Raw genomic sequence first — 21,979 nt, 5'->3', positions numbered from 1 at the left:
TTGCCTAAAACAAAGGGTAGAAGTGACGGAAGGATCAGTCGAGGAAGAACTGCTCTCGCTATGCACTTGAATTATCAAGCCGTCCTACTACGTCTGGAGGGGGAGAGGCGTCACTGTTAGGCGAGAATCACGTGTCAAGGTACAACTACTTTCTTGCCAGAACTATGACTAATGAAGATGCCCTAAGATGTGATATTGAGTCTTTTGACAGTCTCAAATCGCCCGGTATGATTGGCATCCTACCTATTGTACTTAAAGAAGATGTAGAGCTTTAGTTGGCGACCTTGAAAAATATTTTCACAGGATCACATGCACTTGCCTAGATACCACAAGCATGGAAGCTGGTTGATGTCGCCTTTGCACTTAACACAGGTTGGTAAGGGTAACTGTACTAGCCCCAGAAGCTACAGGCCTATTAGCATGACATCCTTGATGCCTAAATGTCTGGAAAGATTGGTAAAGTTGCGCATTCGTAAGGAGGCGTTCTCATCACATCTTCTGTATTTGCATCAACATGCCTATCAGGCGTCCTGTGAGATGACTTTGCAAAATCTGGTTGCCAGAATTAGCAATGCCAGAATTCGCCTTGGGCTTATTTCTAGACATTGAGGGTGCTTTTAACAATTTGTGCAAATGTGCAATTCTTCTCTACGGCATAGAGTACATTCTGCAATGGTAAATTGGATTCGTTCTATGCTGGCGCAGAGGCTCATCACTCGTATTTTTATTGTATTTCATAGATAGTTCTTCTGAAAGATGACCCGTGGCGATAGTTTCAGTAGAATCTGTCAGCTTCCTTTTCCTTGTGAAACTCGAGCACTCGTCTATGCGTTTTGTTGCTTTTCCTCTAGTTCGATGAGTTGACATACTAGGGTTTTTTCGTCAAATAAACTTATACCCACAAGCCAGTTTTCATGGGGTTTTTTGTTCAGAATAAAAGATCTGGACCGTTGGCCCAATTTTTAAAAGTGAGATGTCAAATTAAAGCGCTTAGTCTGTAGATGTGCAAACTGGTTATATTCTTTCGAAAAGCGTTGCCACCTGTTGAAAAACTAAAATTCAAATTATTTAATAATAAATGTTAAACTAAAAACCTTGTACTTGCAAAATAAGGTTTTACTTTTTTTAAAAGAGTTACCACCTTTTAAAAACTTATATTAAAATTATTAAAAAAACAAATCAGTTATTACAAACTGGGTATCAATCGAAATGGTTTTGAAAAGCTTTGGTTCTTAGCTGAACTATAGGTGGGTTGCCACCTGTTTAAAAAATCATATCAGGTAAGATAAATGTGTAACACCATATGGGTGCCTAACGAAAGGGATTTCAGAAAGTAGTAATAATAAATGAGAAGAGGGCTGCCACCTGGTTTAAACGTTGAATTTAATTTACTTATGCCTACGCAAGTTATACGGTATATAAAAATATGGATGTCAAGCGAAGGAGTGTTAAGAAATCTTTAGTTTGAACCCTAAGAATATTTTTGAGGTGTTGGAAGAGGGTTGCCATCTGTTTTAAAAGTTAAATTTAAATTGCTTTATAAGTTAAATGAATGGTTAAAATATGGGTATCAATCGAAGGGGGTTTGAAAGTTTTTTATTTGTGAACTGTACTTAGCGGGGTTGCCACATGTTTAGAAATTATAATTCTACTTAATTCATCAGTTAATTAATATATGTATCGCAGTGCCCGGGTAGGAAAGTTGACAATGATTAAGCTTAAAAATACTTTTGAAGAGGGCTGCCACCTTTATGAATGGTCTAACTCAATTAACTAATTCAAAAAGTATATGAAATATGAAAATCCCATATTCAAACGAAAGAATGATAAGAAATCTTTAGTTTGAGCATTTCGAATATTTGAAAAGAGTTGCCACGTGTTTAAAAAGTTACATTCAAGTTATTCAGTAAGTTGGATGAATTATGAATAGATAAGTATATATCGAAATGGGTTTGAAAGGGATTTATTCCTGACCTTTACTTAGAAGGGTTGCCAATTGCTCGAACAATCAAATTCGAATTAGTTCATAAGTTTATTGAAATACATGGGTATCACAATGTCAGAAGATTTTAGTTTGAGAATAACTTGGGAAAGGAATTCAAAAAATTACGAGCTTTTGTCATTGGTATAGGGTGATTTGAAATGCGGTCAAAATAAAAACATGCACTATGCGAGACTGCTCTTCACTCAGAAACGGCTGCAAGGTTTTGATGAGATATGACAGTCGAATCTCTTATAACCCTGACTAAAATTTTGAATATTTTTTAAATTTTTTAAATTCTATTTTGGGCGCTTTAACGTCATCCGGGTTCACTAGTTATAAATACATAATACCCCAGCTCATGTCCCAGCAACTTTCCTACAGGTCGTAAGCGCTAAAATATTTATGTATGTGCATATGTATATCAAAACAAATACGAAACTGCGGCGTTAATATATTACACACACGTTCCACGTTTGTTGACATCAGAGAGTAGCCGTAGATAAAACGTTTTGCTAAAATACGTTTTTTAATTCAATTTACTTGTCTCAGTTATTTTTGCCAAGCTCAAATCCGTTTATTAGTCCCAGGTATTATTGTGATTATAAAGAACATAGATTGATGATTGTGGCTACTGGAAATACGCAATCCAAATATGCACACACACACCTAAAGTCATACATCCGAAATTCAAATGTATCAGTGCCTGAGTGTTTATCTTCAAATGCCTTAAAGAAGAGGTGGCGGTGGGTGGATATTTATTTATCTACGTATTTTGCACAGCTCTCGATTTGGATGATAAGAAAACTCTTGAGAGGCCTCACAAGCATTGCCGGCAAATAGTATAAAATCGTTGCGCTTCTTTGCGAATTCAGTCAAACGCATAACAGCAAAGAGCAAAGCAACGCTTACTATAAAAATCGAAGGATAAATAGCCAACAAAGTCGTCATAAATATTTTAGAAAGTTCAGAAAAAAAAACCTCTCCGTTATGTTGAAAATCGTAGTGTGCATTTTAAGTACAATCCTGGCAACAGTGGTTAGTGGATTTAGAAATCACCTTTTGTGCTTTCTTTTTTTATTAGGTTTAAATACTTAAATTATTGTTATTATTTTTCAATTCGACAGTTTGCCAACCGCCTGCCGCTTGACACACACATTGCTGACCGTGCTGCTGAACTTTCGTTGGGAAATTTCCTACTCGCACGCCAGGCGCGTATTTCACCAACAGAGTCTGCGGAATGCTTCGACACGTACGAACCACTAATGCAACAAGCAGCAGCTCAGTGGTCCTCAGGATATCAGGAATGTCTGCAGGTGGCTCAAACTGATCGCAATGCCATCTTAGAGGCGGCAAGTCAGAGTCAAAAAGAGATATCAACCGAGGCGGCCAGTGTTTGTAGTTACGTGCAAACCTGTACTGCAGTCAACAGCTCACTGGATGCACTTGATTGTTTCGCAGATTTGGTGAGTGGTAATCAAGAACAGATTTTGAACAAAAGGCAACAGTTGACTTATTATTAACTAAAGTTGTTCTGATATTTTTTTTTTATTTTAACTATTATAATTAATTACCTTTCTTAACATCACTTCTCAATTTTAGTCCTCCAACACACTCTCGCCCATTTATGTTATCTCGAATAATGCTTCGGATTTGGCGGGTGAAATACGTGAGCAATTGAATGTCATCGACGTAAATTCATACAAGTGTTGCAATGCCACCGAACGCAAGTGGGTTGAGACCACAGCGCGCCTTAGCGATGCACTTAATTATTGCTTGCAATTTGGACCACCAGAAATAGTCACTCCAGCCAGTAGCGCACAGGCGCAGGTGGCATCAGATGCACGCAGGGATATTCAACTTGTCTCTGCACCTCGTCGTACACCAATTGGTAGGATATTGGCTAATGAAGCCGAGGCGCCAGAGGCGGCAGAGCCCAATCGTGAAATAAGCAGTAATTTGATTTTGGCCTTCAACAATTGGTTACAACAAAACGGAAATAGAGGCGTGGCTAATGTGTAAAAGTATAAACGAAAAAAAATTGAACTTACCAAATCGCTGTAAAAACATACACGAAATTATATAGAAGCTCCCAAAAGTATGCATTGTTTTAATTCTTCTTGTGAAAATAATACTTGGTGCAACCCAGCAAGCGTTAATATTTGGTGTTTAATTGCGTTGGGCCGGTATATGGTGGAAAACACAAATAAATGGCGCATTCCGTAGGCAAAAGATTTTACAAAATAAATAATAAAAACAAGTAAGTTTTATGCAAAAATTAAAACCGAGTTCGATTCTCATATAAAAATTTAAGATTATCCTTAATTTCTTCCTGATCGAATGATCGGATTTAAACCAAATTAGTATGAGACCACCTATGAGGTAATACCTTTCCGCTAAAAAAAATAATTATGGAAATCGGTTAACGTGGTCCAAAGCTATGCGGTAACATATATAAAAAAATATATATTTAGACGAATTGATAACTTTCTCCTTTTTGTGATATCGGTTAACACGGTCCATTTAAAGCGCTCCTGATGGAGAGCCTTCTGTCATAAAATAGAAACTACTTCAGAGGTCAGCAGACTAAGTAAAATACTATCAACGAGAGCTAGTAATATTAGCTATGCCTTCCAGAAATATGGTGATTCAACAACTAGTAGCGAGAAGAAACATTAGAGATTCTAATTCAAATGCACTATGCGGGTTACCTCCACAGTCACAGTCAACAATCGACTCATAGGCAGCGAATATTACCTGTAAGTCTCTGGCGCGAAACGGAATCATTCCCGCTGACCTACAGCATACATCTTACATGATTGTCTCCGTACCACTTTTTGAGGCAGCGTTACGAATTAATTGGAGGGGTATCCAATGGTAGGCGGTAAGGGTAGTTCTCATTCCTAAAGGGGAAAACTTCACATACGAGACCAAAAGACTTTAGGCCAAATAGTCTGTCATCTTTCTTGCTCAAATCCCTAAAACGACTTAGAGATGGGCATATTGGGGACCAGGTAGGTAGCAAAATTTGGTCCAGCATGCCTAAAATTATAAAAGGTCAGTTAAAGTAGTACTCCACTCCCTAGCTCACACAGTTGAAAAATCATTCTGTACAAAGAATACACCCTCGTTACCTTTCTGGGCATTGAGGGTTCTTTCCATATGTAAGGTATCGCCTGCGGCAATTATCACATCGCTGTTAAATCTGGTTGTAAGCAATTTACTGACCTCGTTTATCTAACTTTTGCTAATCGGACGAGAAATAAGCGCAGGATAAGGTGAATCAAAAATAAAAAAGTTCCTACTCAGTTGTAATCTCAACGCGTCTATGGAACATAGCAGTAGGCAGCCTACTTTAAGAACTTTAAAATGTGGGTAGGCAGATAATTGCATACGCCGATGATGTAGTAGCTACTCTTATCTCAGTTAAATACCTCTCAACATTTACTAACTTAATCGAAACATCTCTCGACAAACTATTCCTATAATGCAGCAAGCGAGGTTTGGAAGTGCATTCTGAAAAGAAGAGACCAAGTGCCGTTCATCAGGAAGCACAAGATACCTGATCTGGAGCATATAATTCCTTGCGGTAAAGGAGTAGACCAAACATTCGCTGCTTCTTTCTATAGCCGCTCGTGAAGACGACGGTCTTTTTTGGCGCCATGCGCAGAGCTTTTCTGTCGCGTGCTGACTGGCTTCTCATCTTTCGCGGAGCGCTGGCTCTTGAATTCGCCTCCAGCGTTCTTTTCCTCTATGCTATTGACGTAATTCTGTTATCTCGCAGTAAAGCGTTCGCCATCAAACTGCACGCGACCTTACCTAACCACCTCTCCCGCCACTTTAATCGCTCGTTCTTCCAGTTCATTGGATCAATCAAGGCTCACCTAGCGCCGGCTTATTCCCAATGTCGCTTTGTACTACAATATAGCTTTCTTCTACTCCCTATTTCATAGCTTTTCCATACTGCTGAAATAAATCGCCCTCCGCAGTTGGGCCCCACGTGCCACCTTACTTCCCGACGTGGCCCGGTGTAGGGGTTATGGAATGCATGGAAACACTTAACACATTCATCCAGTCCCTGTAAAGAAATTTACCTCACAACCGCGATCGAACATTTCTGTATATCAAGGCTATTGAAGAACCTAGCATACAGCACTGATCCCTGATCTTAGTAGGATACCCCTGAAATCACATAGGATCACTCAGTGGTACCCGTTACCAGCCGGCACTGTCGCGGAGAGTTCTGTCGACGATTTTCGCCAACTGTTAATTTTCATAGTTTTCTAAGAAAAAAATAAATAAATTCGTGCTTTTGTTCACTTTGAGATTCTTCCGCGGCTTTAAAAAGGCATATTAACTAAAATCTTATTTGGATGAAACAGCTTATTAAACGTTGTGAAGCTTATATAATTCACTGTTTTTTAAATATTTATTTAAGCCATTATTAGCAAATCACTTTTGAAAAATTTTAAATCGACCACTTAATATCCCAAGAATGGAAGCGTGTAGGCCAAAAGTTTATATGAGAGAAACACTCCCATTTTACATAAAAATGTGTATAATTTGCGCTTCAATAAAATATTTACATAAATACTTAAGAGATATTGGTCTTTAATGCTATTTACAATTTTTTGGTAGATTTTTGGACTTTAAGTCTAAACTGCATGGCTTTCTCAAGCTACTTATATCCAGATTTTTTTCTTTATCCCCAAGTTATCCGAAAATGCGCGGGGAGCGAAAAAATTTAACACGTTTGCATTTTTGGGTACTCTAATGAACGAGTAATTTCAAGCAAATCGGACCACAACTATGATTTTTCGTGTAGAGCAGTTACTGTTCCAGCTATCGGAGGAGTTAACCTGCATATTAATCCAAATAATAGACTATCTGCGTGCCAAGTTGCATTCCAAACCGTTCAGCCGTTCTTGCGTGATTGAGTAACAAACATTCACACATACAAACTTTCACATTCATAATAATAGTACTTAATATAAAGGTGGCTGAGCACTAGGAAAAAAAAACAAAACTAAGCTAAACTTACTTAAAAATTAAACAACTTCACTTATGTATACCCGAAATTAAAACATTAGCAACAAAATCTTCAGCCGCCCTTCAAACATCTCGAAAGCTGCACATACGCTTTTGCTGTGGAATTGAGATATTGCTTGTCTGCAGCAATGAAGCACAACAGCATTTCCTTTTCCGCTTCCTGGTATTTTTTCTCCAATTCCACAATGGCAGCCGATGAATTTAAATATACGTTCATTAGTGTGTATATATTTTTGTACGACTTTTGATGATATTTTGAAAGGGAAATTAGAAAAATGAAACAGTTTTAGCAGCACTTGTGTCAGTAAGTAAAAAAAAAAAATGAAATTATTTAGTTGGTGGTCGGGTTTTCAGCAAGTAAGGAAAGCTAAACAACTCATTTAAAAAACTTAAAATATGTGGTTGAAAAACAACTGCTGATTTTCTTTGGAAATTCTAATTTTTTCTAGTAAACTCAGAGTGCTGGAATTAGTTTTGTATGCTCTATACTTGGTTAATCGATACTCTCCAAATTGAAGGAAAACACTTTCTAACAAGTTTTGTTTGCTTAAAAACTCGACCACACATACACACGAATGCACTAAATTGTATAAAGACTTTCTCTTAATCACTCACATTGTTCCTATTGCATTGAAAGAAAGCCAAATCACTTTCACGTTCCGCACAATCGCGAAAAGCTGTACACATCTCGTCCACTGCCTTCGTTACACCTTCTCGCGTAGGTTGCTGCTCCTCGGCATAAAGCACACGTTTGTCCACATCAAAAACATGGCAATCTCTGTATGCCGTTGCATAGGTATTACTCGCATTGCGACTCTCCTGCATATATGTCTCGAAACAATCATTTACATTAGTCGTTACGCCAACGCCCACACTATCTCCACCACCATAATGGCGGTCACCTGCAGCACCCACTTTTATAAGCTCTGCACTAGCCGCCATCGTTGCCAATACAATAGACCACAAATCAGAATCAGTGGAGCGGCGGACAGTAAACCACACTAGAAGCAGCGACAGGAACAGCTTTAAGGGTAACATTTGATGAGCCATTGTCGAGTGTTTGGGTTTCGCTTGCATACATACATATGTATGGATGTAAACACAATTACGAAAATGTACGGTGATGCACGCAGGATACCGCACTGCACGTACACAGCAAATAGTTAGGCGGCTACCTGCTTTTAATAGTCGTTGATTGCGATTTATAATTGACGGTAAATTGCGGTTGTTTTACGTTTGCTCAGCTCCAGTTCAAGTTGCAAAATGCCATCTGACGAGCAATCGATGGATAGAAACTCGTTGATCGTTGATCGTTGATGCTTAGGTTTGTAGCACACATCAACAAATAGACAGACCAACTGTTAGACAACCCGAAAATTATGGTCTTATACATAGATACGTGTAACTACGTTACTAGCGACTGACTAGCCGTTTTGACGCTCATCCAACAATTGGTAGTAAATCACTTTTGTTGCCCGCTGAAATATTTATGTACCTACAAGTAGGTATATAGAGCATCAAACGTTTCGAGGCTTATCTTTAATTGGAGCATAATAAGCGCACATGTATATAATTCAAAAATACACATGTTCATAAGGTATCAAAAACATCAATTATATTAGTTATCAATAGGGAAAGAGTGGCTTCAGTTTTATAGCATTCGGTGTTGATTATCACACAAAATTATGCGTTAAAATTGATAACAAAAAATTGTTTAAGTTTTAACCAAAAACATGGCATACATAAGTTTTAGAATGAAGTCAACCCACTTGACAAAATGTGATGTTTTCAAAATAGAATTTTAATAAAAAATTGATTAAAAATACGCGTGTGTCGACGACATCGACATAGTCGGTAAAAACAAGGGCAACATCTGTTCTTCCTTCTCTGTATTAGATCGAGAAGCAAATTCTGAAATAGGGTGTTCTTGAAAAGTTTTCTGAGATAGGGAGTTTTCGAACTGTCGATATGTATCTACTGTGTGTGGATTAGCATGGTCCAAAAAAAAAACAAAGTCGGAGTTTTTTTTATTTTGAAATCAAAAAATATTTAGAAGTCGCTCAAAGAGAAAAAAAGGATCGTAGAAATGTTATAGAATTCTTGAAAATCAATATTTTTGGACTGAAATCCTCTGGTTCTCTTTAGAAGACTTTCAGTAATAATTCCCAATTATTTATTTAATCATTTTTTTTATATTAAACATTTCTTATTCGTCCCCCATTGTATTATTTGGGGTTTTTGGCAGACCTATAAAATATAGTTAATATGAAATAATGATTAAATAAAAAATTTAGTATTATTATTGAGACCCTTTTGAAGAAAAACAGAGTTTTCCGATTGAAAAATATTCACTTTCAAGAATTCTATACCATTTCTACGTAAAGTGATGTAAAGTAACCCCAAATATTTCTTGGTTTCAAAATCATACAAAATTGGTATATTTTTACGGCACAGCACACCAAATGGGCGAAAATTTTTAAAATCCGACAATAACCACGCCCACATCCCATATAACGGTAATTTATAGAAATACAGAATCTGCGATAAATAAGTAAATACTGAAGCTACTTTATTCAAAATTGATGTTCGCAATAAAGTTTTAGCAAAAAACCGTTTATGATACAATTTAAGAAATTAGGCGTGACCCCGCCTACTTATGACCACACATATCTCTAGCTCGGTAACCGTTCGATCAATTTGTACAAAACTCAGTATGATTATTGTGCTTACCACATAAAAGAAAAACGTTAAAAGTTATTGAAATCGGACTAAAACTACGCCCACTTTTCATGCAACGGTAAAATTCAGAAATGGTTGAAACTTCGATATTTCGAAACTTAAGGACACTAATTTACTCAAATTTGATACTAACAACAATTCCTTAAAAAGAAGTAACATTATTATGGAATTTGGAAATTGGGCGTTATATCGCCAACATATGGGTAACTATAAAAGTTTAACTCATTAAACGGAAAGGTGAAAAAACCATATTTAATACTTGCGCCCGGTATTTAATGTTCAGCTCCGCCCGAATTCAGACATTTTTACTTGTTAAAATACTTTTCACTTGATCCCCAAAATAATGTTTTATTTAACTTATTAAAAAGTAGTTTCGAATAGGCGGCAACTTTGTACGGATATCTCTAGAGTTAACACTTGTTTAGATAACCTTAATATTAAAAACATTATCTGAATACAAAATTTCATCGAAATCATTTTAAGCGTTTCCGTGAAACCTATGAATATATTTATATGTATACATACATACATACATACATATGTATATATGTATATACATAAAACAATCGCTCGTTAAAGGTAATAACCCTATAAACATTCGGACATATTTTATAGTCAGAAAGTTTCAGAATTTTGAGTTAGCACCCACATTATGAGCTCAAAAAGAGCCTTTTTTCCCTTCTTGGAAGGGCACGCCAATACGAGTCCAAGTTAGGAGTCATATTAGAGTCTGAAATATGACATTTTTGTGTATCTTAAAAAAATAATATTCTTTATAATTCTGATTAATAAAAAACTCCTTTTCTACTTTATTACTTTTGTTCCACTCATAATCTTTGACACCAAAATAGTCCCATATGAGTTAGCCTGGTTGACTGGTCTCAGAATCGTATTTATGAAGAAAGAAAGACTCATTTTGGACTCATAAATTCTGAGCACACAGAAAATTGTTTAACGTGATGATATACACATATCGTCGCCTGAGTGAATGATCCACATACCTCGGCAGCTAGTTCGAAAACGCCCTATCTCAGAAACTGTCTCAAAAACGCCCTACCTCAAAACTTGGTTCAAAAACGTCCTGTCTCAAATGGTGATGTACTGAAAATGAGAGGAGAAGAGCACAATGAGAACTAAATTTACGGGAACGTTTTCAATGACAACAAAGTAAGATCGAAAGTTTCGATAACGTTAACAAGGAGGATGAAATAAGAACAAACACCTGGGAAACATTCTGCTAGAGAATAAAACGAGAACAAAAGTATTGGGAACTTAACGTTAAGAATGAGAGGGGCGTCTGCGTGTTCGGATGAAAACATGTTTCAGTGAACACGATGATTTTTAATTCTAAGCCAGAGGAAAGCTGGATCAGATCCAGATCGTTTATCATTAGGATGCACTATACATTTATGGAATCATTTTTTGATTTTCGGTGCTAGAAATGTTCGTGTCTTTTCTTTGACGTCATTTGCATATTTATGTTTCAGTTCTTTTTTGATTATATATTTTTAATATTAAAATATTTCAAATTAATACAACGCTATGAGAAAATTGTTTTCTCCTTTCCATCATTCGCGAATAATCCAGAGAAGATTTTTTCCCGTTTCGTTCTCAGTCAGGAAGTTCCTGAGAGTTCAGTTCTCAAGTGGTTCTTCGAGAGGAAGTTCCTAAGACTTTTGCACCCATTTTGTTCTTTTCCATAGTGTTCCGGAGTCTTTTGTTTCAATTTTGTTCTCTTTGAAATTATCCCGAAAGTATTGTTGGCATATTGTGCTCTTAAGGAACGTGCCCCAGGGTTTTGTTCTTATATAATTTCCATTGAGAAGGTTCAAGACAGTTTTGTTCTAACTTTTTTTCATGCGAAGACTTAGCGTTCTTGGGACTGAAACTACGAGATTCGATCATACCTTCTGTTCTCGGTCCCCGCTTTGAATAACAGAGATATTAAAGTGGAAATATTAGAGATGACTTTCAATTAAGGGTGTCTCATCAATTGCAGCCACCTTAATGTACAAACATATGTATGTACAATAAATACATAAACAATATTAATTTATTGACATATCCTAATAGCTTACTAAGCGAAGACACTTACAAATGGTATCGTTATATGACCTGAATACTTTTGCAGTTCCTACTGATTAGCGGCTAACAACCGCACTTGAGTTTATAGATTCTAAGAATTGTTAGGTCTATTGAGCATAAAACTATATTTTCCAACACACTATCTTAGGGGATATCTGTAAGTGGCTCAACGATTCCATTTACGATTAGCCTAATTAACATTTGTATAGAAAAACAGATAATAATAAAAAGTATTTACATACAAATGTGAGGAAGTATAAGAATGAAGATTGTAAATTTTCTACACTCATGGCTGATTCTATTTCACTTCATGCAGGGTTAGTGGATCCAAAATTAGAAATCAAGTTTAATACCATTTTCCATGCTTTTTAGGGCAAGTAAAGAGACACGCAGTTTTTTTTTTTTGTTTTGCGAAAAACATTTTTTGCTGACTTATTTACGAGCATCTATCTGAAAATTTTAGGGCAAAATGTGGTTTTAGAGAAAAACGGCTGACAATTTTTTTTTTAAATCTTTCTAGTTTCTTTCAAAAATCAATATTTTTCAATTCAGTTTTTTTATTATAGAAGTGTTTTTGATGCTCTATTTTTGCATACTTGAAAATTTGAAAAACTTTGAAAATTAACAAAATGGCGGTCATTATTGGCAAAATCAAAAGACTCGATTTTCTCAAAAACATCATTTTTATTTTCTGGAAAATTTGTTTGTGGTTACTAAATAAAAAGGAGAAATTTTTCCAATAGGTTTGATGCACGCTAAAATGCCTCGAAAATCGTAATAATTTTTTTCTGAAAATGGGAAGACTCAGTATTTTGGATAATGTAACGCCATATATTATTCATACATATATATATACTTTACTTTTTTGATCTCAGTAGTAGTAAGAAAGAAATGGCTTCGGCAAGTAGCATTATTATAATAATAATAATAATAATAATAATAATAATAATAATTTTGCGCCAAGGGGTCGATATAATATAAAAACGCTTAAATGCCTCGTAACCGTGGATCAATGTAAACACATAATTTGTATGCATTCTTCATACAAAGCGCCAGGTAACAATATTGTTAATATGTTTTCTTTATTGTTTACAGCGCGCTGATAAGAAAAGCAACGGTGGTTGCCTATGTACATATGTATGTATGTATCTGCCATTATATGTATACTTTCGACACTTCGTCAATAATTTCTTCTTATCTCATATCGACGTGCATACATACATACAGTGCCGGACGAAAGTATTGACGCAGAGAATTTTTCGCAATGTATGCAAATTTTTTTATTCTATTTCCTATTTGCTAATTTTTTATAAAAAAAATAGTTCTTACTACAGAAAAAAAATGATAAAAATAAAATCTACAAACTTTATGCAAAACTCAGGTAAATTCAATAAATTTGTGTACTAATTTACACTAAAATTGCACAGCCTATAAAAAACACACTTAGAGTTTTTCTAAAAAATCTGCTTAGAAAGTTGCTAATTAGTACGAAAATATATTGAATTTTCCTGAGTATTGCACAAAGTTCAGAAATTTTATTTGCATATGTTTTTGTTGTAGTATGAACTATATTTTTATAAAAAATTAGCAAATAGGAAATAGAATAAAAAAACTTTGCATACATTGCGAAAAATCACTGTGGCAATACTTTTGTCTGGCACTGTATGTACATATGTATATTTACATGCATACGAATTTAAATACATACATACAGAAGGCAGCTACTGATAAAAACCTTTGCAAAGTTAAATACTCAATGCTATGAGTGAGTTTAACTTGTGATAGACTCACCAATTGCTTTGAGCTCATTTTAGTGACTAAATAACTCATTTTACACTCAGCGACATCTATCATTTATTTGTACCTTTAAAAAGGTTTGTGTTCTGTCTTTGTTCTTCAGTGGTTTGTTTTTATCATTATTAACCCATTGTCGCCTGCTATCCGATCCTGGCAACCGATTTTGCTCAAATCTTATATGAGACTCTTGTTTGGTATATGTAATTAGGGTATAGTAGTTATTAGTTTCATAAAAATCTTACTTGCAGTTCTCGAGTTATGAAATGGTAATTCCAATTACCACTGGGGCGATTTGTTTAGTGATAATTTTAAATGCTTTAGTATAGGTTTGAATCGGAAATTCTATTTTTGTACATACTATGTGGGTAAAAAATTATTTGTTAGATAAGTTAGTTGTACAAATAAAAATAAGCATCCGGTGCAATCGGACATTGCAGTATGAGTATGATAATGAACCCAACAAACTAGCTGGACAAAAACAACATTTATTTTTTTAAGAACTTCCAATGAATACTGGGTAAGATTGCTGCATGCACATCTACCCGCGTAATCGATACGAATACATAGAAAAATCGAAATTTAAAAATAATTTATTTACATAGTTACCTCTTGAGCTTAAATCTGCATACAAATTGTTAGATAAAGCCTGCGCTAAATTTTTACATTGAATTTGCTTAGTAATTAAGCGTTTTTTAGTACAATTTACATCCAATTATTTAACAGAAAGAAATTTTTTTTCTTAAATTTTTAACGTCAAAGTTAAAAAAATTAGATGTCCCCTGATGTCACCCCCGCGAGGTTTATATATTTTATGTTCATAAGTGTCTACTAACAAACAAACTAATAAACCACTGCAAATTTTTTGAATAACTTTTTTAAATTTTCCTTTCAAAATTTAGTTGTAACAACAGAAAAAATTGGGCATTTCGAAGTTCACTAAAAGTAAGGTAGCGAGGACACCCACTAATAAATATGCTACTATTTTATTACTTACATACTTATCACTTTATACATTTTCGAAGAATAAATTTTTTAATAAGCTTATCAGCTTACAAAATTTCTTATTTCACAGAAGTTGCTTGCATTGCGCCATAAAAAAGTTAGCGTTGTTGCTTGAATGGTTATCCGTTGTAATGATCCCTTCTATTTATACCTCGTAGGGAAAGAAATAGGGTTGCCACATTTTGAAACGGAGAAAGGAGTACATTTATATTTTCGATAGAAAAAAAGCAGTACATGACATAGAAAAGGAGTACAATTTTTTTTTAATTTTTTGTGCAATTTATTGTTCCAAATTACCATTAATTAGGTACAAATAAACAAAGTTATCTTAGAAGTCTTTTTCAAAGCAACAATAAATGTAAAAAATAAATAACTATATGGGTTGGCTTTCTAATAGGGACGATTGTTAAAGAGATGGTGATCGAAGGGGGAGTGGACGTGACACCTTTTCCGACCTATTTGGAGAGGGCATGAACCGCCATTGACAAAAATGTTACTCCAGACCACCTAGGGCCCCTACGGGACCCCTTAGAAAAATTGCCAGAAGTCACAATTTTCACTTGCGACCACTGTCCAATGACCGCCCTTTTAGGAAAGTTTCCCCAACTAAAAAACTTAAAACTTCAAAAGAATTCCCTCTTCCTGTTTGTATGACCATTTTTTTAATTTAAGCCTTATAATTAATTTAATATTTTTCTGATTTTTCTACACGAGCGTCCTGCCCCTAAGGCTATGCTTACACCTTTTTACTATCACACTTAACTTTGCTTACTAAGTAGTGTTTGCCACAATATGAATGGCAAAGTACAGCGCGCAAAATAATAACTGTCGCACAGGTTAATTGGTTTTAAAAGTTTAATCCTGATTTGTATTTGCCAGCTTTGGGAGATAAATACATGCGGCACGAACCTCTTTTTCAGGTGTATTTTTTTTTCTTAGATTTTGTATAAAAAAAAAGAAAAAAAACCTGTATGGGGTTGGTCGAATGAATGCCCTCCTAGTCGGCAGTTTCTAGCCTTTTCGATTGCTGAGTATGAGGCCTTATGTTGGACAAAAAACGGAGTATAAAGGACCCAAATGGGGGAAATTAGCCTATGGTTACAGAAGATATGTAATAAAGTAACTGACGAAGACTTGCGCTTTTCTCGCAAAGTTTTTACCGCCGGTAAACCCAAATAAAGGTTAAAATTTAAAAACAAATTAATAAAATTGAAGTAAAATCTGTGGATAATTAACATTAAACCAATTTTTTTGCAAAATCTATAAAGGCCCCTTTTATTTTTCAAAAAAAAAAAAAAACTGTGGAACAGATATTATTTTATACCCTGTATATGATAAAATATTAATAGCTGGAAAAAGGAGTACAAAAGAAGTGCAAAGCTAATAAAGGAGTACATTTCCAGATATGTTTTTTTTTGGGAGTACAAGGGAGTACATTGCAATAAAAAGCAGTACGTTTACTCCCAAAAGCAGTACGTCTGGCAACCCTAGAAGGAAATATCAGACAGTATCAGGAGTTTGTTTTCTCAACAAGCTTACATTTAAATATCCCCGTACAAAAAATACTTTCAATACACTGTTTTCTGCACTTCGCAGATTATTTTTCGAATTCAGGACAAATACAACAACGATCGAAATCTTACATTATTATTTTGATGTTATGTCTGATCGTATTCAAATGTGGGACCACCTACAAAGGAACATGTAACCAAATAAGAAAGAAATGTTAAATAATAAATCATAAAAAATTTAAAAAATATTTTTTTATTGATAGCTTATGTCCAAAAGCAGTCAGCTACAAGTTAGTTTACATCTAATGCAGAGGAAACCGGTGATCACTATTTTGCGGGTATCGCCCTTCAAAAGTATGTAGTTAGTTACGTCCAAAGGAAATAGTTAATTAATAGTTAACACTAGTCGACTGCTAGTTAGTTAATACTTACCTACAAAATTTGCATTTTTTATTTTTTTTTTATTTTTTTATTATAAATTTGAGAACGGAAACACCAAAATTGTAGAAGTTACGATTTTTTTCATACCTGCGTACATAAAGTGTATACTAAAGCTACATTCGTAGACCACTTCAACACTTGTATAACGAAACAGACGATAATATGATTAGGCAGTTCAGGGCTAGATGGAATGAGTTAACCACTTGCAAAACTGAGAAAATTATGTACGAAAACGACGGAAGCAACTATACTCGCTTCTAAAAATTAGTATCACTAGCGTGGACAGCTGCCGGAAATGTCGTGAGCGGCAGACCAGAGAAACCTTGCCCACGCTACACTTTACCAGCTTGCGTGATTGATAGGTACCAAAATAAAAGTGACATTCAAGTTTTCTAATATAGATCATAAATATATTTACACTAAATATATACAGATATGTATGGCCATAAATATCTACATATTTAAGTATTAACTAAGTGGCATGCAAGCGTTTTAATAAGGCATTTTTGACATCTTTTGATAACTTTGAAAGTGATTAAAGTATAGTTTAAAATTCGGTTTTAGTTAGATTTTTTCAACATAGCATACATTCACCAAAATTTTTTCGCTGAATATCAATATATAAAGATATACCTAAGTATGTATGCATTTATTAATTTATAAACGAATATAAATTAAAAATTCGTTTTTCATTTCAAGACACAACCGCCTTAAATTGAGCGCTCACTTGGCATTTTCAAGAGCGTGCATTTAAGTACGCCATCGTCTACAGACGCCTTAGAATATTCCATTTATTCATACGCGACATTGGCATATAACGGTAAACATCTTCTTCGGGTAAGCGATCCTGGCGTCCATCCTCAGGTTCAACTGTAGTTGGTGCTTGTGTTGTAATTGGTGCTTCCGTTGTAGTTGGTGCTTGTGTTGTAATTGGTGCCTGTGTTGTAATTGGTGCTTCCGTTGTAGTTGGTGCCTGAGTTGCAGGAGTTGCCTGAGTTGGTGTTGTTGTTTGTGGTGGTACCCATGTGCCTTGCAAACAATTGTTCAAATTCGTTGCACTAGTCGAAAGGCTGTTAATGTAGACATTTCTTGCATCAGCTTTACAAACTCGTTCATCATCGTCGATGCGTTGATACAGAATGGTCAAATTGTTGAGAACTCTTTCTGAACTCGAAGCAATTGTAAGCAATTCTCTAGCTTCAACACTCGACTGTGTGCGTGTGTACGTTGTAGTTGAGGGAAGAAAACAGAATATGCAAAATAAAAATTAATGTTCGATGAAAAAAGTTTTTAGAGAATTATCTATGTATGTATGTACATAGGCTGATAGCCAAATTTGAATGATTAGAAATTTCAATAAATGAAATGTAGTAAATTACATATATTTGTTTTTAATTTTCTGGTCAATTCTTTTATCTTATCTACTTTACTCTGTAATAGGAAAAAATGTTTGCCCGTCTTCTGTAAGTTGTTGGTCGTGTCTACTAGGAGGGATTCAAAATATAGAATTTTTAAATTTATTTTATAGAGATTTATTATACGGCGTCATTAACTACAGTTTCAATATTAAATAGGAATTCAACAATTTAGTACTTAATATGAAAAAAGTGCATCAAAATCTTAACGCTCTATTAAAAAAAAAAAACAAAAACATGGCGTACATTATTTAGAGGACACGGCCGTGGCTGAATGGTTAGAGGTGCATATGACCACTCCGTAGGACCTGTGTTCGCACCCTGGTCCAATCAACATCTAAACTAGAAAAGATTTTCTAACAGCCGTCGCACCTCGGCCGGCAATGGCCAACCTCCGCGTGTATTTCTGCCATGAAAAAGCTTCTCATAAAATCTATTTGCCCTTCGGGGGCTGTAAGAATCTCCGTTTGTGTAAGAACATCAAGAATATAGGTACCAAATGAAAGAAAAAACACATACTTTTTTCAAAAACAAAATATTGCAATTTTTCAACGATAATCAAACACAAAATTTTAAAAGGATATTTTCCATACCCATTTGTCCTTATGTACCAAAAAGCTTATATTTTTTAGTTCTACATAAATTTCTATTTTATTTTGTACCCAGATTGCTATTCTACATTCCACTGCCTATTTTAAATACTTTTTCTTAATTTATTATTTTTTTGAAGAGAGAAAAACTATAGAGCAAAAACTATATACGAAGTTTTATTATATTTCGCCCATAGTTTCGCGAATATACATATTTTTTTGTGTGTAAAATTAACTCTCGCACGGTGTTACTATTAAATTCTTAATGTTTTTTTTTCGATTCATGGCAGGGTTGGTCACTTCATAGCAGCAACGATCAGGAGTACTCCGTGGGTTCTATATAAAATCTAGCGTTTAGAGGACAAAGCTCAAAGTCTAAAACAGATACAATCAAAAGTCTGGTTGCGTGGGAGCTTTTTATAGAAGGTACATTTATGGAAGCGCAAAGATTAAAATATCTCTCTGGCCATGGCTGGTAGCTCCCCATGTCCACCACTATAGTATTTTGTTATTGAAACTATCTGCTGAATCAGACTAAGGTCCTACCTCACCTCCGGGCCAACTATTTTTGAGGCACGCTCGTTTATGTATGATTTATAAGAAAAAAAATATTGGTAAGTAGAAAAAGGAACAAAATTAAGTAAACTGAATAGGTTCGCTTACCACGAGCACTAAACCGTCAGCTGAAATGGGCAGATGGATTTTCAGGCACATAAATACGCTAGCAATCTTGAACTGAGCCAGAGTAAATCTTATAAACCTTTCAGAAATCAAAGCGACCATCAGGCTCTCTTCAATATTTTTGTTTCGCAATAATAGACCTTTCTTTAGATCTTATTGTGCAAATGTTTTGATTACAAAATGAAATGAAATGAAATAAGATGCTTTAAAAGCTTTAAAAGATACAACTCAACTGGGCAGCAAGCCACTAGGTATTAAACCGCTCATAAAAGACTGCGTTTCCACTTGCGCCAGATCAGCCAACTCTGGGCGATAGAACTACACACATCTACTATCTGACTGTTTGGTGTTGGACCGACAAAAGCATTTCATCTACAGCCCATCCGGTTAGTAGAAGAAAAAAAACCATCATTAAGCATTCGCTGGCAAATCGTATGCTGAGATTAAAGAATTCATCATATGAGCATTAACAGATCTTCTAGCTCGAAGTATTCCTTTTCATATTACGCCCAAAAGTCTTAGCTAACTAACTAACTACACACGATCTTCACGAGCACTATAAAGGAGAACCTTCCCAGCCGACAAAATGAAAAGCGCTTTAAATTAATATTTTAAGCACAGGCCTTTTCTAATAAGAAACTTTATAATTTGAAACTGTATGGGAGACCTGGCGTAGCATTTCTACTGAATTTCCGTCCATTTCACACTATAAAGTGGTAAAGAATGCTCTATCATGTCAAAGGATCAAATAGAAAAGCAACTATGTAGAGGTTCTGGGTGTGTTCGAGCTATATGCGTAATAATTATCGCAGTATCTAAATTTTGTTGCTTTCTTGAAGTCCTGTTGCTGATGCTCAACGAAAAACCGACTGAAAAGCTGCAGAAATTGCGCGAGCAAAAATTTGTATATTGCATTTTATTTGCTAGTGATGAGCAAGTGATGGTAAAATTTGTTTTTCCTCGTGCGCTTGATATAATACATATACAAAGTTGCCTCAATTTGCGCATAGAACGTAATGCTCATCAAAAAAAAAGTACCACTGCCTGCATTAATTACTGTTCTAATACACCCTCTTTTCAGATGTACCTATATCCTTAGTACCGTGCTAATAAATGTTGAGGATTTTTCCCCTCTGACAATGTTATAATGGCCATTTTGGCTATGCTTAACTGTCTCGTAAATCTGAAAGGTCAATTTCCACCTCCGCTCTAACTCGCAATTAGTCATTATCACATTCTCATCTAATGACTTCTACTTTCACTCGACGAAAATTCTCTGCACAAAACTTACCGCATTATTGTAACAGCTAAAGAACTCCAAACCATCATCGAGCGACTCACATCCGCTAAGCGCCGCACAAACTTGTTGACCGCTAGCAAGTAGCTCGCTACGCTCCTGTGCACTTTGCTCCGACAACAGTCGCTTTGCATCAGTGGTTTCATTCACACATCTTGTATATTCCGTATCGTATGTTTCGGTAATGTTAGCCTGGTCGCTCTTATACCAATCGAAACAAGTATTGATATCCACGAGTGTTGCTCTCGCGCTGGGCCCCTCACCATTCATTGTGTTCACCATTTGCCGCATAACCATTAATTGTTGGTCCAACAGCGGCTGCAAGTCCGAATGGTCATTGGCCAAGCTAGTGCTGACGCAGCATACGACCAATAAGGAAAGTAATAATTTTGCAGACATTTTGCACTTTTTGCTATAGCTATATATGTATATATATATATTTTTTTTTTTAATTTTAAGTTTAGTCAAGTGGTTTTCCTTTCAACACTTAACACTTTCTATGCTGCTCTCGCTTACTACTGCTTTACTACTACTGTTCATTTAGCGCCTTCAGCCGCGGCATTTATATCGATCGCACGACTTTCTGATAACGCTTCCGAAATATTGATTATATTTTAATTTACTTTTTATCAGTTTCTTCGTTTTTAACTAGTGAAATTTCGGATACTTAAAAAATAGAGAGCGGAGCTTTTTTTAAACGTTTTTTGCGTTGAATGTAAGAAGCACTCTTTCGATACATTGTCACAACCAGTGATCGGACTTCTACCACATTGTGGTAGATCTGCCACTTTTTTGAGCATCTACCACATCTACCACACAAGGTCTGAAATCTACCACATATTCGCGTTTTTGAGTAGTTTTATTTTTGCTCGACATAATTTTCTTAATTTTAAGAGCAAAAATTGTCCAGCACTAAACACTAACAACAGGCAGAATGGGAGAATAAAATAAACCGTAAAATAGTAAATTTTTTCAATATTCAATTATTCAATTAATAGCGAAAATGTTAAAAAAACCGCGATTTTTGTGAAAGTATTACAAAATTTCAGTACATCTAAAGTTTCTAAGGCGTTGTTTACTTTTACTTGAGAATTGTCAAAATCGGCAAATCCCAAGTAGCGGTTTCTGGAACGTGCCACATTTGTTCGCTACATCGTGATGTGATTAAAAGAAAAGCTGACAGCACTCCGCAACGTTGCAGAAATCTTTCAAAATATGTTCGAAAAGTATCTTGATATGGAAGGAACTGCTTTACACTGTCAAGGAAACAAATTGCCAAAACTCAACGGAATTTTTAGCAACTTCAATCTTGCACTTCATTATACTAAAATTAATTTTTTTTTTTAGATTCAATTAAAATGTTTGCAATTTAGGTGAAACCTTGCAGAATA

At 35.2% G+C, this 21,979-nt stretch overlaps 3 protein-coding genes across 3 annotated transcripts; 1 reads left to right on the top strand and 2 right to left on the bottom strand.

Annotated features, from left to right (window-relative positions):
• The first annotated feature begins 2,874 nt into the window (after window positions 1–2,874).
• On the top strand, window positions 2,875–4,069 carry LOC118743669 (protein TsetseEP-like). The gene is made up of 3 exons (XM_036476433.1): window positions 2,875–3,019; window positions 3,109–3,447; window positions 3,584–4,069. Exons 1-3 carry the CDS (start codon window positions 2,972–2,974, stop codon window positions 4,001–4,003), a joined length of 807 nt encoding a protein of 268 aa, XP_036332326.1. The 5' UTR covers window positions 2,875–2,971; the 3' UTR covers window positions 4,004–4,069.
• Window positions 4,070–7,059: 2,990 nt separating this feature from the next.
• On the bottom strand, window positions 7,060–8,080 carry LOC118744061. The gene is made up of 2 exons (XM_036476819.1): window positions 7,646–8,080; window positions 7,060–7,271 (listed from the first exon to the last, which is right to left on the bottom strand). The coding sequence occupies exons 1-2, from the start codon at window positions 8,078–8,080 to the stop codon at window positions 7,083–7,085; spliced, it is 624 nt and encodes a 207-aa protein (XP_036332712.1). The 3' UTR covers window positions 7,060–7,082.
• Window positions 8,081–17,317: 9,237 nt separating this feature from the next.
• LOC118743747 (basement membrane proteoglycan) lies at window positions 17,318–20,987 on the bottom strand. Its single transcript, XM_036476510.1, has 2 exons — window positions 20,583–20,987; window positions 17,318–17,815 (listed from the first exon to the last, which is right to left on the bottom strand). Exons 1-2 carry the CDS (start codon window positions 20,985–20,987, stop codon window positions 17,372–17,374), a joined length of 849 nt encoding a protein of 282 aa, XP_036332403.1. The 3' UTR covers window positions 17,318–17,371.
• Between the last annotated feature and the right edge of the window lie 992 nt (window positions 20,988–21,979).

The sequence above is a fragment of the Rhagoletis pomonella genome, unplaced genomic scaffold (assembly GCF_013731165.1).
Source record: "Rhagoletis pomonella isolate Grant_MI unplaced genomic scaffold, Rhpom_1.0 Rhpom_scaffold_00007, whole genome shotgun sequence".
NCBI lineage: Eukaryota > Metazoa > Arthropoda > Insecta > Diptera > Tephritidae > Rhagoletis > Rhagoletis pomonella.
Note: the sequence above shows the minus strand (reverse complement) of the source record. Positions and strands in the feature narration are given on the sequence as shown.

Bases quoted from the DNA above. Each gene is read 5' to 3' on its own strand.
- LOC118743669 (XM_036476433.1), top strand. From the start codon at position 2,972: ATGTTGAAAATCGTAGTGTGCATTTTAAGTACAATCCTGGCAACAGTG. The intron at 3,020-3,108 runs GTTAGTGGATTT...TCAATTCGACAG, and splicing joins GTACAATCCTGGCAACAGTG to TTTGCCAACCGCCTGCCGCT. The intron at 3,448-3,583 runs GTGAGTGGTAAT...TCTCAATTTTAG, and splicing joins TTGATTGTTTCGCAGATTTG to TCCTCCAACACACTCTCGCC.
- LOC118744061 (XM_036476819.1), bottom strand. From the start codon at position 8,080: ATGGCTCATCAAATGTTACCCTTAAAGCTGTTCCTGTCGCTGCTTCTA. The intron at 7,272-7,645 runs GTGAGTGATTAA...TATCATCAAAAG, and splicing joins TTCAATGCAATAGGAACAAT to TCGTACAAAAATATATACAC.
- LOC118743747 (XM_036476510.1), bottom strand. From the start codon at position 20,987: ATGTCTGCAAAATTATTACTTTCCTTATTGGTCGTATGCTGCGTCAGC. The intron at 17,816-20,582 runs GTAAGTTTTGTG...ACACGCACACAG, and splicing joins TTAGCTGTTACAATAATGCG to TCGAGTGTTGAAGCTAGAGA.